Below are 16,274 nucleotides of genomic sequence, written 5' to 3'. Positions count from 1 at the left end.
ACACAGAGTGTACACACACACAGTGTACACACACACACAGTGTAAACACACACAGTGTACACAGACACAGTGTACACACACACAGTGTACACACAGTGTAAACACACAGAGTAAACACACACAGTGTAAACACACAGTGTAAACACACACAGTGTACACAAACAGAGTGTACACACACAGTGTACACAAACACGCATTGTGTACACACACACAGTGCACACACATATTGTGTACACACACACATTATGTACACACATTGTGTACACACACAGTGTACACACACACAGTGTACACACTGTGCACACACACAGTGTACACACACACAGTGTACACACACTGTGCACACACACACAGTGTACACACACATACAGTGTACACACAGTGTACACACACACAGTGTACACACACAGTGTACACACACTGTGTACACACACACAGTGTACACACACAGTGTACACACAGTGTACACACACACATACAATGTACACACAGTGTACACACACACACAGTGTACACACACAGTGTACACACACACACACACAGTGTACACTGTGTGTGTGTGTGTACACACACACAGTGTACACACACACAGTGTATACACAATAATGTCCACGTTGTTGTTGTAGCTGAGCCCACGCACCCAAGGGAGGGAGCAATGAAAATTAATCTAAATCAACTTAAACTCCAATCCCGCTCTGTGACGTCCCCACTCAGCAGTACTTCATCGGCGTGAAACGCCAGGGGGAGGTGTACCTCGCTAGTGACGTCATGTCACCAAGGTATTACACCGCGCTCTTGAGCGTGACGTCACCTCCGCTTGTGTCACTGCCGATTGCGTTCCAGTGCCAATCCTTATTTGGGCAAAGCTTCGCCCAGTGACGGCAACTCATTAACATCATTTATTCGTTAAAGCCGACGAGTTCATTGCCCACGACACATGGGACGAGTCACATTAACATTTATTTTCTATTTAGTTACGGAGCTGCTCATTGTGGGAGGAGCGTGTATCGTTCCCCGGATGTGACGTCATGTCGCCCGCTGCCGCGTGACGTCACGAGGTAACAGGAAGCGATAGGAAGCGATAGCTTCCTGCACTGAAATCCGAGGTGAGAAATTCTCATTGCGATTGTGGTTGTTGTGGTGGTGGTGGTTGTTGTGGTTGTTGTTGTTTACCAAGGTAGAGCCTCTCTCTCGTAGGGATGTCAGTTGAGTAGCAGCGAGCATGGGAATCGATGTCCAGGTTGGAACTTTACAACGCGGGGCCTAGCCACGCGGGGCCTTGCCTCCTGCCCTCGCCTGATTGCGTTTGCTTTAATTATCTCGCTTAAGTTTAATTTGTCTTCACCCGGCTCGCCACTTTGTAACTTTGTTTTATTGTAAATATTCACGCAGTTTTTATTTTCGTTCTTTTGTTACCAGGCCAAGCCCGCTTGAGCTGCTATACTGCTCTTGTTATCAGAAGCGACCTGCCCACAACAACACAAGGTGAGGCTTTGTCAACGTGTGTGAATGTTTTGACTTAAAACTTTGGTGACTGCAGGAATTAATATTCTTGGTTCTTTCGGTAAAGTCACGTAGAAAGAAAATAAACTAAAATAAGATAATAAATTAAAAGAAAAAGAAAAAAATTGAAAATGAAGCAAAAACCCCACGACGTTTCGATCTCAACACAAGTGGTCTTTATCTTATTGAATTTAATCTGTTATTTTTATTTTCTATCTACGTGACTTTACTGAAAGAACCAACAATACGTGCGTCAATGTATCGGTCAAAGACGCGAAGCGCGTGCCGCTGTTGACTCTGAATGTGTGGAGGGGAACACCTTCACCACGGGGAGAGAGAGACAGACACGGATAGCCTCGGCTATGTTGATTGATCCTCGATTCATTACTTGGAGTGAGGAAGAATTAATGCTGAGCAGATGAAGGTAGCCAGGCATGGTTCTGGTCACACCGCCACCTGTTTACTCATGGCAGTGTGTGACAGTGTCAAGTTTGTGTTTGCAGTAAAGTCGATTAACTCTGTTGAACACGAGGTTATATCAAAACAATAGTTTATTTCAGTTTTCCTCTGGAACTTTATACGAATGGAAACAGGAGGTGAACACAGCACACACATTCAGCTGAAGTCGGAACTGTACATCCCCATCATTCAAGGACATATGAGCCTGGACTCACACCTGAGTTGCGATTGAACATTAATTTATGCATTTCTGCACAACACAAATAGTATTGTTTTCAACACCCTCTGCTATGTCAGCTGAATTTAGCTTTCATAAATATTCATTTTGTAGTCAGACAGCCAAATTTGTGTGCTTAGAGTTTTGAGTTAACATTAATCTTGACGATATGAAGGCTTCCAGGCATATTAATGACATTTTCCCTCTCATTGTGTGCCATAACAGCCCGTGGAGAGAAACCCTTCAGGTGCAGTGTGTAAGGCGTTTGCACGTTCATCAAATCTGATCATTTTGGGAAACTTTTTCACTACATCATGAATATATTAATAAGTATAGACGTGTAAGTCACGTGTGCATTCCTCTGTGCCTGACGTGTAGATGGTGTGGATATTCTTTTTTTCTGTCTGCAGCTGACGCTTCCTCTGCGGAATTGGTCTGATGGAGCAAAGGCACTATGACAAGTCAACAATGCGACCAGCGTGCATACAGCACGGACCGGACTGGAAATCTGACACGGCACCAGAGAAGTCACACAGGAGAGAAACCCTTCAAATGTACTGTGTGTAACAAGGCATTCGCATGGCCATCAGTTTTTCAGAACCACCAGAGAACACACATAGGAGAGAAACCCTTCAGGTGCACGATGTGCGGGATGGCGTTTGCACAGTCATGTAATCTCGTAACACACCAGAGAACACACACGGGGGAGAAACCCTTCAAGTGCAGTGTGTGTGGGAAGGCATTTTCAGATTTATCTACTCTTAAAAAACACCAGAGAACACACAGGAGAGAAACCCTTCAAGTGCAGTGTGTGCGTGAAGGCATTTGCACAGTCATCTGATCTTGTAAAACACCAGAGAACACACACGGGAGAGAAACCCTTCAGGTGCACGATGTGCGGGATGGCGTTTGCACAGTCATCTGATCTTGAAAAACACCAGAGAACACACACAGGAGAGAAACCCTTCAAGTGCAGTGTGTGCATGAAGGCATTTACACAGTCATCTGATCTTGTAAAACACCAGAGAACACACACAGGAGAGAAACCCTTCAAGTGTACTCTGTGCGGCAAGGCGTTTTCAGATTCATGTAATCTTGTAACACACCAGAGAACACACATGGGAGAGAAACCCTTCAAGTGCAGTGTTTGTGGGAAGGCGTTTGCACATTCATCAAATTTTCGAAGACACCAGAGAACACAAAAGCATCGGAAGATCCACAAGGAGTGGAGTCTGAAATCAGCTTGTGAAAGTCAAAGTGCCGCAATGAGCCCATCCCTCATGAAACATGAACCGGAAGAAAATCCCAGCTTGGACACTTTTAAAGGTATCGAGGTGAAATATGAAGAGGTGATGGTGAAATGTGAAGAAGTGATGGTGAAGAGCGAAGAAGTGAAGGTGAAATGTGAAGAGGTGATGGTGAAGAGCGAAGAAGTGAAGGTAAAATGTGAAGATGAAGATTCAACTCCAAAATGGGACCTTCACATCGTAAAGCAGGAGGAGAATTCTGACTGAGGCAGAGCGAGGCAACTCCCAGCAATTTGTGGAAGTGGAGGTGTGGGTGGACTTGCTCCTAGACAATACAAAGTCAAGTGGAGACCCGGTAGATGTGTAAGCCAGAGACGATGTTGCTCCATTAGATGCACCTTTGTCACAGGCCTTTAATGACAAGAATGTGAAGTTGAACACTTTGTGGGCCCGTGGGTTGGGTAGATCTCTAACCAGGAGCAAGAGCCAATAAGCTCCCAAGCATTCACTATATTATCATAATTGCTTTTACATGGTGCTTGCTTTATCGCCTCAGCAACTCTGAGTTTTGTATCTCATCTCACGCTCGAAGAGCATCCCCAAGTAGCAGCTGCCCCTGTGTGGCACAAGGTGGTGGCCCTGCACCGGCCTGCATGTGGACAAGAGCCTGTCAGTAGGGGGCGATTATTGATGTGTCATCTCAGTTGTGTAGTTTGTAGGTAATGTTTAGAATTTGCTACATTTTCACTCAGACGCCAGCATGCAATGGCCTACTCGTTTTGAATTACACAATAGTATGTTTTACATACACTGTGAAGCAGACTGCAACTTTTTAAAAAAAGATTCTTGTTAATACAATGTAACGTGATGCAGTATATTTCACTGCAGTAATCCAATTTTGTTAATATGCCTGTCAATAATTTAGAATGTATACTTGTCTGGTTTTGTGCATACTTGTAACATTTGATCTGTAAGGGTCAAAAATTTAATAAGTGATGTTAGGACAAAGTGTGTGTGTGTGTTTGAAAGTAACCTGTACAGAGAACTCAGGTGAGACCCATTGTTCTTGTGATACAGGTCAAAGGGTACTTTTGTGTTTCACGAAGCGTCTGCCTCTGGAGAAACGTATTGTCTTTGAAACAGGGAGCAAGCTCGGATCATTCATCAGTTACAAGGCATACCATTTAAAAGTTACACGTATAGGAGGAGGTACATTCTCTACAACACGAATTATCTGGATGTTCGTACCTATCGGTTGAAGCAAACCCCACTGCTGTTGTTGAGACGCTGTGCACCAATAAGGGTCCAACACATTGACGGCCTTCAGGCCAGGAAAGTCACAACATTTCCGGCACACGAAGGACACATTCACGCAAGTACCCCATGCTCCGTTTTGAAGTTTTAAAATGAAACATCTTCGAATCGTGTTGTGTTTTGAATTAAATTATTTTATTTCTTCATTAAAAGCTTGTATCAATTTACATCTGGAAGATTTCATTGAAAAGGACATTTCGTGTGAATTTTCTCTCGTCATTAAGTAGATGGCCTTGCCGGGGGTTCGGTTCAATGCGGACACAAACAGCGTGCACACACAGTATACACACACAGTGTACATACACACAGTGTTCACACACTACACACACACAGTGTATACACAGTGTACACACACACACAATGTACACACACACAATGTACACACAGTGTACACACAATGTACACATACAGTGTACACACAGTGTACACACACACAGTGTACACACACTGTACACACACTGTACACACTGTACACACACAGTGTACACACACACAATGTACACACACACAGTGTACACATACACAGTGTAGACACACACATTGTACACACAATGTACACACACAATGTACACACATAGTGTACACACACAGTGACGAGTGTCGCTGTCTTCCTGCTGTCTCACAGCTACCGTGACGAGTGTCGCTGTCTTCCTGCTGTCTCACAGCTGCCGTGACGAGTGTCGCTGTCTTCCTGCTGTCTCACAGCTGCCGTGACGAGTGTGGCTGTCTTCCTGCTGTCTCCACAGCTGCTGTGATTAGTGCCGGTGACTCCAGGTTGTCTCTGGCCGCTGCCGTGATGAGTGCCGGTGACTCCAGGTTGTCTCTGGCCGCTGCTGGAGCTCACAGGAACATTCTGGTGAGTCGCTTTTAGGGGGGGGCTCATCGGTGCTCTGTGTACTACTATACACTGTACACTACTATACACTGTATGCTATACTATACACTGTACGCTATACTATACACTACACTATACACTGCACACTGTACACTATACTGTATACTATACACTGTACGCTATACTATACACTACTGTACACTGTACACTATACTATACACAACTATACACTACATTACTATACACTACACAACTATACACAACTATACACTACACAACTATACACTGTACACTATACACAACTATACACTACAATTACTATACACTACACTACTATGCACTACATTACTATACACTACACTATACCCTACACTACTATAAACTACAGTACTATACGCTACTATACACTATGCACTACTATACACTACAATGTAATATACACTACTATACACTACAATCGGTCCTGGGCCTCCCCTAGGTTGACTCAAAAGAGTAGCTGGTGTAGCAGTGTGTCGTAGTAAACAAAGCCACTGGGGAGACAAAGGCGGTTCGGCGTGGTGCTGGCCACCCACCCCCTCATGTGCCACAGTGCCGGCAGCCTTGATAGGTGCTTCTCTTCGCTAACAGCACTTGCCTCTATAGCCTGCCGAGGCTACACGGGGGATCTTTGTGTCTGTGTTAGTGATGACATGTGGCTTCGTGATGCCTCTGTCCGCTGGGACGCAGCTGAAGCCGGTGCCTGCGATGCTTCGTCTGCTGCAGTCGGTCGGTGTCGAGAGCGACACATTCACGTGGGAGCAGGTGGGTCCCATCACGACCACCAACACCATCATCATCTGCGTGGCTAGGAGATGTTGACTACCTTGCCTGGTGTACAGGAGGTCGTGGGACCTACCATCATCATTATCAGGGTGGCTAGGAGATGTTGACTACCTCGCCTGGTGTACAGGAGGTCGTGGGTTCCATCGCGACCCTGACACCTGCTGTATAATTTGGATTTGCACGATTATCACAGATGGGCTACGTGTGGTGCGAAATAAGTTCAACATAGTACAGACGTTACACTCACCCACCTACTCACCCAACCACTCGTCCACCCACTCATTCACTGACCTACTCACTCAGCCACCCACTCACCCAACCACTCACCCACTCCATTTACCCACACACTAACACTCACCCAACCACTCACTCATCCACTCACTCACCCAACCACTCACTCTACTCACCCTCTAACCCATCCACTCACTGACTAGTCCATCTCTTTCGCCCATGCCACTAAATCACTGATCCACCCACCCACTCACTGATCCTCTCACTCACTGATCCACACACCCACTCACCCACTCACTCACTCAACCACCCACTTACTAACTCATCCACTCACTCACCCACTCACTCACCCACCCACCTACTCACCACTCACCCACTCAGTCACCCACTCGTGTGTGTGCATGCATGCGTGTGTGTGTGCATGCGTGTGTGTGCGTCCCACATAGGCGCACCACTATGTGGGACAATACATCAAGCGGAGACAACATTACGATGTAGAGAGGCCGTACCTGGTGAGGTGTGGCGAGGACCCCCTGGGGGAGGTGTTTGGTGTGGAGGGATTCTCACTCAGAGATCCCAGGTGAGGGAGATACAAAGAGGGTGGAGAGAGATTGGGTGGGTGGGTGAGTGAGTGTGGGTGAGCGGATGAGTTATTTAGTGAGTGAGTGAGTGGGAGGGCGAGTGGGGGAGTGAATTATTGAGTGGGTGGGTGAGCTGTTTAGTGAGTGGGCGAGTGAATGAGTGGGTGAATATTCTTTGGTTCTTTCGCTAAAGTCACGTAGATAGAAAAATTATAATAAAAAAGTGAAATAAAAATAAACAAGCACAAGAGAGAGGGGTGGAGAGAGAGAGGGGTGGGAGATAGAGCCTGCATCCAAACCCAGCCTGGATCTCCCTGTCTCTCTCTTCCAGACACTCGGTGGCAGCGCTGTTCGTGAAGTCATTCTCCATAGTGACGGCCGACAGCAGGCGAGGTGAAGTTCCCCTCTCTCCCTCCTTCTCACTCCCTCCCCGGGTTCATAACGCGACGTAGCGCTAACTACTACTACACTACCGCTACCCATATACAGTCACACACTCACAACAACAACCGCCATTCGCCACTAAGTGGCGGTGACGTCACCACGACGCTTGTGCCAGGCAATGTGCACCCTGAGGCCACGTGAAGTGTCGAATGCCCGCTGGCAGGTCACGGGGCAGACCCAGGTGCCACGGGTCGACTGACTGAGATGACTGGCTGATGCACCACCTGTGCCCCCTACTGTGCCAACCTGCTGTGCTTTAGCCACCCGGCGCTCCGCTCGTTCTGAGCGTCGCTCCTCCGCCCTCCGTTGTTGTTGGAGGGCGACTGCCTCCAACTGCCCAGCAGCATCCTTCACGAGCCTCCTCCACAGAGGCCGATCTTGACACCGCTGGTACCAGTCATCGGCAAGTCCACTCAGCTCCACGTCCTCCTGTACCACATCACACCATCTCTTCTCTAACCCGTGCCGCGCCCGCTTAGCCCCCTCAATCCGGGCGAACAAAAGCTGCTTCGGCATGCGGTGGCTGGGCATGCGGGCTACATGACCCAGCTACATCACCACCACCATCACCACCGCCATCACCCTCACCAGCACCACCATCACCACCACCATCACCACCATCACCACCACCCTCACCATCACCACCATCACCACCACCACCCTCACCACCACCATCACCACCACCCTCACCACCACCACCACCCTCACCACCACCATCACCACCACCCTCACCACCACCACCCTCACCATCACCACCACCCTCACCACCACCATCACCACCATCACCCTCACCACCACCATCACCCTCACCAGCACCACCATCACCATCACCACCATCATCACCACCCTCACCACCACCACCCTCACCATCACCACCATCACCCTCACCACCACCATCACCCTCACCACCACCATCACCACCCTCACCACCACCCTCACCACCACCATCACCACCCTCACCACCACCATCACCACCACTATCACCACCACCATCATCACCACCACCATCATCACCACCACTACCACCATCACCACCACCAAAAAGACAAAGATCTTTTTGGTGGTGGTGATCACCACCACCATCACCACCACCACCACCACACTCACCATCACCCTCATCACCACCACCATCACCACTACCACCATCACCACAATCACCACCATCACCCTCACCACCACCACCACCCTCACCACCATCACCACCACCATCACCACCACCACCATCACCACCCTCACCACCATCACCACCATCACCACCACCCTCACCACCATCACCACCACCATCACCACCACCATCACCACCACCATCACCACCACCACCACCACCACCCTCACCACCACCCTCACCACCACCACCACCCTCACCACCACCATCACCACCACCATCATCACTACCACCATCACCACCATCACCCTCACCACCCTCACCATCACCCTCTTCACCACCACCACCATCACCACTACCACCATCACCACCATCACCCTCACCACCACCACCATCACCACCATCACCCTCACCACCACCACCATCACCACCATCACCCTCACCACCATCACCATCATCACCATCACCACCATCACCACCACCATCACCCTCACCACCCTCACCATCACCACCACCACCCTCACCACCACCACCCTCACTCACCCTCACCACCATCACCACCACCATCACCACCCTCACCACCACCACCAAGTCTATGACAGGCTGTGATGTACACAATCAGACTGTTACACAACGCTGTTGCACAAACTCCTTCCTGTGTGCCCAGCCCTGGCATCACTAGCAGGCGCTAAATATCAACGTGCGTTATTAAAATGACACAACTGTATTTGTGTTGAGCGGACTATTTGATATTTCTCTCAGCAAACTGGGAAGTTCTGTTAATGAAGGAAGCTTCCAATTAAGATGACAATATGAACACGGTAAAAATTCGCACGGTTTCATTCTAAATCCCAGCCTTGAGGAACAACGCACACACACAAGACACACAATCTTTAAGAATTGTACTCAATACGTGTCGTGGCACAGCCTTGTTGACACGACGGCTTAGTATAAATCATTAATTAACTCTTAAACAGCCGTGAGTGGTGGGGGGGGGGGCTGACGTCACACCCCACCCGCTCACGGGGAGTGGGGAGGGGGAGATCAGCCCCCCCCCCCACGTAATGAGGAGTGGGGAGGGGGGCACTAGCCCCCCACAGATGCCTCTTTGCCAAAGGCTGCATACAAATGTGAATCTCTTAACACTCATCAAAACTCTGGTCAGCTGAAAGATAACGCTTTATCATGTTACTTGTACAAAATTGTAAAAAATAATGACACTACAATTAACTACCAACTCTGCCTTGCACTAACGACATTGCCACTCTACAAGAGTGAAATGTGTAACAGCCATAATTAATACAAACACCCAGCTCTGTCGTTACTGCTGCTAACGCGGCACGGATTGGTTGAAGTGCGTCACGTGACCGGGACCAAGCAGCCAACCCAGAGGGTGCGCCCCTCACCAAACGTGTACGTTGCACGGATTGGTTAAAGCGCGTCACGTGATCTGGACAGCCAACCAGAGGGTGCGCCCCTCACAAAAAATGTACGTTGCACGGATTGGTTAACGTGCGTCACGTGACCGGGACAGCCAACCAGAGGTGCGTACCTCGCAAATGTACGTTGCACGGATTGGTTAAAATGCGTCACGTGATCAGGACAGCCAACCAGACGGTGCGCTCCTCCCCAAATATGTACGTTGCACGGATTGGTTAAAGTGCGTCACGTGACCGGGACAGCCAACCAGAGGTGCGCCCCTCCCCCAACACGCGCAGTCGTTGAGCGCGCGAGCCGAGTTCGATTCCCGCTCACGGCCACCACCACTAGCAGCAGCAGCACTCCTGGGCCCTCCCCTAGGTCGACTCAGCCTCAAGCGGGTAAGTTGGTGCTGTGACGTCAAATCTGTCACGTGATCCTCGCACGTGGAAGCGTAACTCATTGCAGTGTAGCGGTTAGCGTTGTCTGTGTGTGTCTGTGTGTGTGTCTGTGAGTGTGTGTCTGTGTGTGTGTCTGTGTGTGTGTGTCTGTGTGCCGGGAAAGGTCCTGGCAAGGCTTATTCAGCATCGCTTTGCCAGGCACGCTGAGGAGAGGCTTGCGGAGCCCCAATGCGGTTTCAGGATAGGGCGGTCCTGCACAGATGCCATATTTTCTGTCCGTCTGCTACAGCAGAGGTGTAGAGAATTCCAACAAGACCTACATCTCTGCTTTATTGACCTGGTCAAGGCCTATGATACCATCAGTAGGCCTGGGCTCTGGGTTGTGCTTCATGCTTTTGGAGTACCTGACCCTCTGCTCACGATCATTAAGGACCTTCATGATGGTGAGCGGGCCCGGGTAAAACTACGTGGCCGGGAGTCAGAGCCATTCTTTGTACACCTTGGGGTGCGACAGGGGTGTCCTCTGGCTCCCACATTATTTAACATCTATTTTGACCACGTAGTTCGTGAAGCCTTCAATAGTTGTACCGGGGGAATCTCCATATGGTACAGATATAATGGAAGGCTGATCGATGCCCGGGTGCGGTCAAGGGATGGCTCCCTATTGCTCAACCACGTTATGTATGCTGATGATTTGGTAATAGCTGCTCAGTCAGAGGAGGAGTTGGAGACGCTGCTGCTGGGACTGGAGCGTGCCACTAAGAGGTGGGGCCTTACCATCAGCCCCACCAAAACTAAGCACCTGCCTGGGTATTTTGTACCATCGGACACTATCACCCCCACAACTCCCAATCGGTGATGGGGCAGTTGTGGAGAGAGTGGAGAGTTTCCCATACCTGGGCAGTGTGCTTATGACTGGCTCCAGTTTAACAGCAGAGGTCTCACTCCGCATCAGTCGAGCGGCAATATCTTTTCATCAGTTGCGTAACGCTGTGTGGAAGCTACCTGGTCTGTCGCTCCGCACTAAGCTTCAGGTCTTCTCGGCCACGGTCATTCCCTCCCTTCTCTACGCTTGCGAAACGTGGACCCCCCTAATGGAACACCTTCGCCGGTTAGAAACATTTAGGCTGGCCTGCCTGCGATCCATCCTGGGTTTAACCAGACTGGATTGTGTGAGGAGCTCACAAATCCTTGAAAGATCTGGGCAAGGTCCCATCGGTGAGCTCCTCCGGCGGGCAAGGCTTCGATAGCTGGGTCATGTAGCCCGCATGCCCAGCCACTGCATGCCGAAACAGCTTCTGTTCGGCCGGATTGAGGGGGCTAATCGGGCGCGGCACGGGCTAGAGAAGAGATGGAGTGATGTGGTACAGGGGGACGTGGAGCTGAGTGGACTTGCCGATGACCGGTACCAGCGGTGTCAAGATCGGCCTCTGTGGAGGAGACTCGTGAAGGACGCTACTGGGCAGTTGGAGGCAGTCGCCCTCCAACAACAACGGAGGGCGGAGGAGCGACGCTCACAACAACGAGCGGAGCGCCGGGTGGCTAAAGCACAGCGGGTTGACACAGTAGGGGGCACAGGTGGTGCATCAGCCAGTCATCTCAGTCAGTCGACCCGTGGCACCTGGGTCTGCCCGTGACCTCCTGCCAGCGGGCGTTCGACACTTCACGTGGCCTCAGGGTGCACATTGCCTGGCACAAGCGTCGTGGTGACATCACCGCCACTTAGTGGTGAATGGCGGTTATTGTTATATGTGTTTGTCTGCGTGTGTATCTGTGTGTGTGTCTGTGTGTGTGTGTATGTATCTGCGTGTGTATCTGTGTGTGTACTTGTGTTTTGACGATGATGGCAATGTTTGTGACGGTACAGGAAGCGTGTGTGGGCCAAAGCGGCATCCAGAGGAGCGCCATGGAGAGGGGAGGGGGAGCGAGGAGAGGACGCGGCAGGGAGGAGGAAGCGAGGCGAGGGGGAGAGAGGGGGGTCGAGAGGGAGCCGAGGAGAGAGCCGGCTGCTGCGGGCGTGCGGGCCCGACAGGGGCTCATCGCAGACAGGGACCAGTGGCGGAGAGAGATGCCCGTGAGGAGGCTAGTGAACCGGTCGGTGCCCCGCGGGGAGGACGTGGAGATGGCGATGCCCAACGCGGAGAGAGCCAGGCTGCTGACGGCGTGGGTGAGACGAGCCATTGGCGAAGAGAGGACGCTCAACAGGGAGGAGGCGGGGAGAGAGAGGCTGGAGGCGGAGAGGGCTGCGTGGGACAGACAGGCAGACGCGAGGAGGCGAGTGGATCAGAGGGTCGGCGACTCGCGGTCAAGGACCGAGGCGCAGCAAGCTCGGTTTGATATTGCCGCGAGGGAGAACAAGAGGACGGTCGACAGACTGGTGGAGAGGGCGGTGGAGGCGACGAGGCGAGAGGTGGGGAGAGCGAGAGAGGGAGGCCGCCGGGACGTGGAGGGGGGGCGGCCGCAGACGGGGGCGGCGGCGGAGCAGAGACGGACGCTGCGGCAGATCGCCGCAGCCGTGGGCGCCGTGGGGCTGCCGGGAAGGGTCGTGCCGATTAGGAACCGACAGGGAGAGAGCGGGAGGGAGGGCGGGAGAGGAGGTGGAGAGAGGGAGGGCGGGAGAGGAGGTGGAGAGAGGGAGGGTGGGAGAAGAGGTGGAGAGAGGGAGGGCGGGAGAGGAGGTGGAGAGAGGGAGGGTGGGAGTGGAGGTGGAGAGAGGGAGGGCGGGAGAGGAGGTGGAGAGGGAGAGAGGCAGAGGGGTCTGTTGAGATTGTTGGGGAGATTCGTTCCGATTAGGAGCCCAGAGGGAGGCCAGGAGAGGGAGGGAGGGAGAGAGTGAGAGGGACACGGGGTGCTGTAAGGAGAGGGTGAGCGGGGGGGAGGGAGGGAGAGGTGTGGGGTAGAAATGAAGGAGAGAGTGAGAGGGCTGGATGTGCGAGAGGAAAGGAGCGCGGTAGCTGTGGCACACTGCAGGTTCACTTCCCTGCAGAGTGGTGCTCACTTTAGTTGTGATGTTGATGGGCTGAGTCAACCAGGGATTGAATCTGGCCCCCTTTTCCACTGAGCCACTTTGCCGGTGTTCATTGTTAACTGCTCGTTCACCGTTGGTTCTTCACGGGCGATCATATTTTAATATATTGACTTGAAGAGGATTTGTCATTCCTTTGCCGAACACGACGATTGTGCGTATATCCGCCGTGTGATGATGCGTAGCGAGAATCGTAATTTGAGAGTTAATTTTACAAACTGCAACTCGATGCCGGGATGTTTAATTGTATTTACTTAATGTTCATTGTAAAAAAAAAATGTTTTATCATTTCCACCGCCCTCTGCGGGACATCGACCGCTCAAACCGAAAGCGAGATAGACACAGACAGGGAGACAGAGAGAGACACGGAGAGACAGAGAGATACATGGCCACACAGAGAGACGGATAGGGAGAGGCATGGGGAAAGAGACGGGGAGAAATACAGAGACACAGAGACAGCGGAGACACAGAGAGACAGAGAGATACATGGCCACACAGAGAGATGGATAGGGAGAGGCATGGGGAAAGAGACGGGGAGATATACACAGAGAGACACAAAGAGACAGAGAGAAAGAGAGAGACGATGTTGATGATGTTGAAGATGGTGTTAATGATTTTGATGTTGATGATGTTTTGAATGTTGTTAGTGATGTTGATGATGGTGTTGATGCAAGGTAAATCAACACCCGTTCATAATAAAAATTCATCCATCCACCACTACCACTGCTGCTTGTTGCCTGCTCCTGGTGGTGCGATTCCAACCTTCTGCAGTCCGAACCAGAAATTGCCATTGGCCTGCGAGAGTGCCGAGGCGAGTGTGGGGAGTTGAACACCCGGTCAGCCTATCCCTTGGACAATAAGTTAATGCGCACTTGTTATCGGTGTGCGACTCAAGTCTCCATTTGTCACGAGTCTTAACTTTATCACAAACTCTTAGCTTAGTGCAGTACACCTTCTTGAGGTCCTTGACTCTGCAAGTGACTCGAAATATTAAGAAAAAATAAAATAAAACTTTCAGTGATACTTCATCTGCTTGAGCAATAACTGAACTCTTAATTGATCAGAGCTTTTGCTTCTGCAAATCTCAACTTAAGGCTGATTGCGAGTACTACTCGGAATCTGTCTGTGCAGGACTGACGAATGTGAAGTTTGTACACGGTACCTGTTATGTAGGAATTTCTACCTTGCTTCATTAATTCTCTTAGACGCATCAAAAGCTCAAAGCTCCTGCCACTTTCACGCCTCCTGAGGATTCATGGGGCCAGCCTTGGGTCATCTTTGCTTCTGGCTCCGCGGACCTCCTGGCGTTTAATGTCATCAACCCCCCCCCCCCCCGCTAGTATTCTCCCTCCGGAGGTCGTCCCAAAAAACTTGTGTAGATACAGGGCCACTGAATTGCCCCTTGGAATGTTTTTCAACTCATTAGAGCGAGCCCCCGGATGTGGTGTGTTTGTGTATGATGTCACAAAGCAGTCCTTATAAGGGCCTCAATGCACGTTGGTGTATGACGTCACAAAGCAGTCCTTACAAGGGCCTCAATGCACGTTGGTGTATGACGTCACAAAGCAGTCCTTACAAGGGCCTCAATGCACGTTGGTGTATGACGTCACAAAGCAGTCCTTACAAGGGCCTCAATGCACGTTGGTGTATGACATCACAAAGCAGTCACGAGGCCGTCCCCCGGCGTGACAAACGAGGTTTCCTCCTCCTCCACCCCCCCCCACCGAAATCTTTGGCCTTTTCGCGGTGAGAGCGTGGAGCAGTTTTGCAATTTTTGCAAAATTTGGGCACAAAGCGGCGGTAATACGACAAATCTGCAAACGTCACCCACCGACGTGGGGGTTGGCCATGTTGCGCACGCACGCAGTTTTGTTGGGGTCCGTGGCTATCCCCGGACTCGCTGACGACGCGCCCCAAGTAGCGAATCGATGTCTGCAGGAGGTGACACTTGACTGTGGTTTAAACGTAAGATTGGCCGCCCGAACTTTGAACAAACACCGATCGCGGCCGCTGCTCCTGGAACGTGCGTCCGAAGACGATCACGTCGTCCAAATAAACGAGGCGCGAGTCCCATTGGAGGCCTGCTAGGACCAGCTGCGTGAGTCGCTGGAACGTGACAGGAGCCGAGTGGAGTCACATCGGGAGACAATTAAACTGGAACAGAGCCCGAGGTGTTCTTAGCTCTTTCGGTAAAGTCACCACGTTGAAGGGAAACAATAAAATAATAAAATATATATAAAACAATAAAAATTCTCACGACGTTTCGACCATAACACAAACTGATGATGACCATTTGCGTTATGGTCGAAACCTCGTGAGAATGTTTTTATTATATATATTTTATTATTTTATTGTTTCCCTTCAACGTGACTTTACCGAAAGAGCTAAGAATATGAATCACTGCAGTCACGAAAGCTTTAAATCAAAATTTAGAGCCCGAGGTGTTCAGAACACAGGATTTGGTTTAGAGCTCTCATCAAGAGGCAACTGCCAACACCCCGACGACAAGTCAAGTGTGGTAGAAAACCCACACAGCCGACAGGGCATCCAATGAATTGTCCATCCGTGGGAGCGGGTGTGCATCTGCCACCGAGACCTTGTTCAATTGGCGGAAATCTGCGCGAAGCCGCAGACTCCCATCGTGTTTCTTAACGGGAACAACGTGAGCTCC

General features: G+C 50.7%; 2 protein-coding genes across 2 annotated transcripts; both read left to right on the top strand.

Annotated features, from left to right (window-relative positions):
- The first annotated feature begins 1,029 nt into the window (after positions 1-1,029).
- Positions 1,030-4,903, top strand: LOC142915501 (uncharacterized). The gene is made up of 3 exons (XM_076061256.1): positions 1,030-1,106; positions 1,420-1,485; positions 2,590-4,903. Exon 3 carries the CDS (start codon positions 3,073-3,075, stop codon positions 3,691-3,693), a length of 621 nt encoding a protein of 206 aa, XP_075917371.1. The 5' UTR covers positions 1,030-1,106; positions 1,420-1,485; positions 2,590-3,072; the 3' UTR covers positions 3,694-4,903.
- Positions 4,904-10,497: 5,594 nt separating this feature from the next.
- LOC142915523 (uncharacterized) lies at positions 10,498-14,521 on the top strand. Its single transcript, XM_076061279.1, has 3 exons — positions 10,498-10,578; positions 12,446-13,175; positions 14,499-14,521. The coding sequence occupies exons 2-3, from the start codon at positions 12,485-12,487 to the stop codon at positions 14,519-14,521; spliced, it is 714 nt and encodes a 237-aa protein (XP_075917394.1). The 5' UTR covers positions 10,498-10,578; positions 12,446-12,484.
- Positions 14,522-16,274: the final 1,753 nt, after the last annotated feature.

Source organism: Petromyzon marinus, unplaced genomic scaffold, assembly GCF_048934315.1.
Source record: "Petromyzon marinus isolate PM22_M1 ecotype Great Lakes invasive population unplaced genomic scaffold, UKy_Petmar_22M1.pri1.0 PM_G_Scaffold_32, whole genome shotgun sequence".
Classification (NCBI taxonomy): Eukaryota; Metazoa; Chordata; class Hyperoartia; order Petromyzontiformes; family Petromyzontidae; genus Petromyzon; species Petromyzon marinus.
This window is presented reverse-complemented; position numbering and strand designations above follow the sequence as displayed.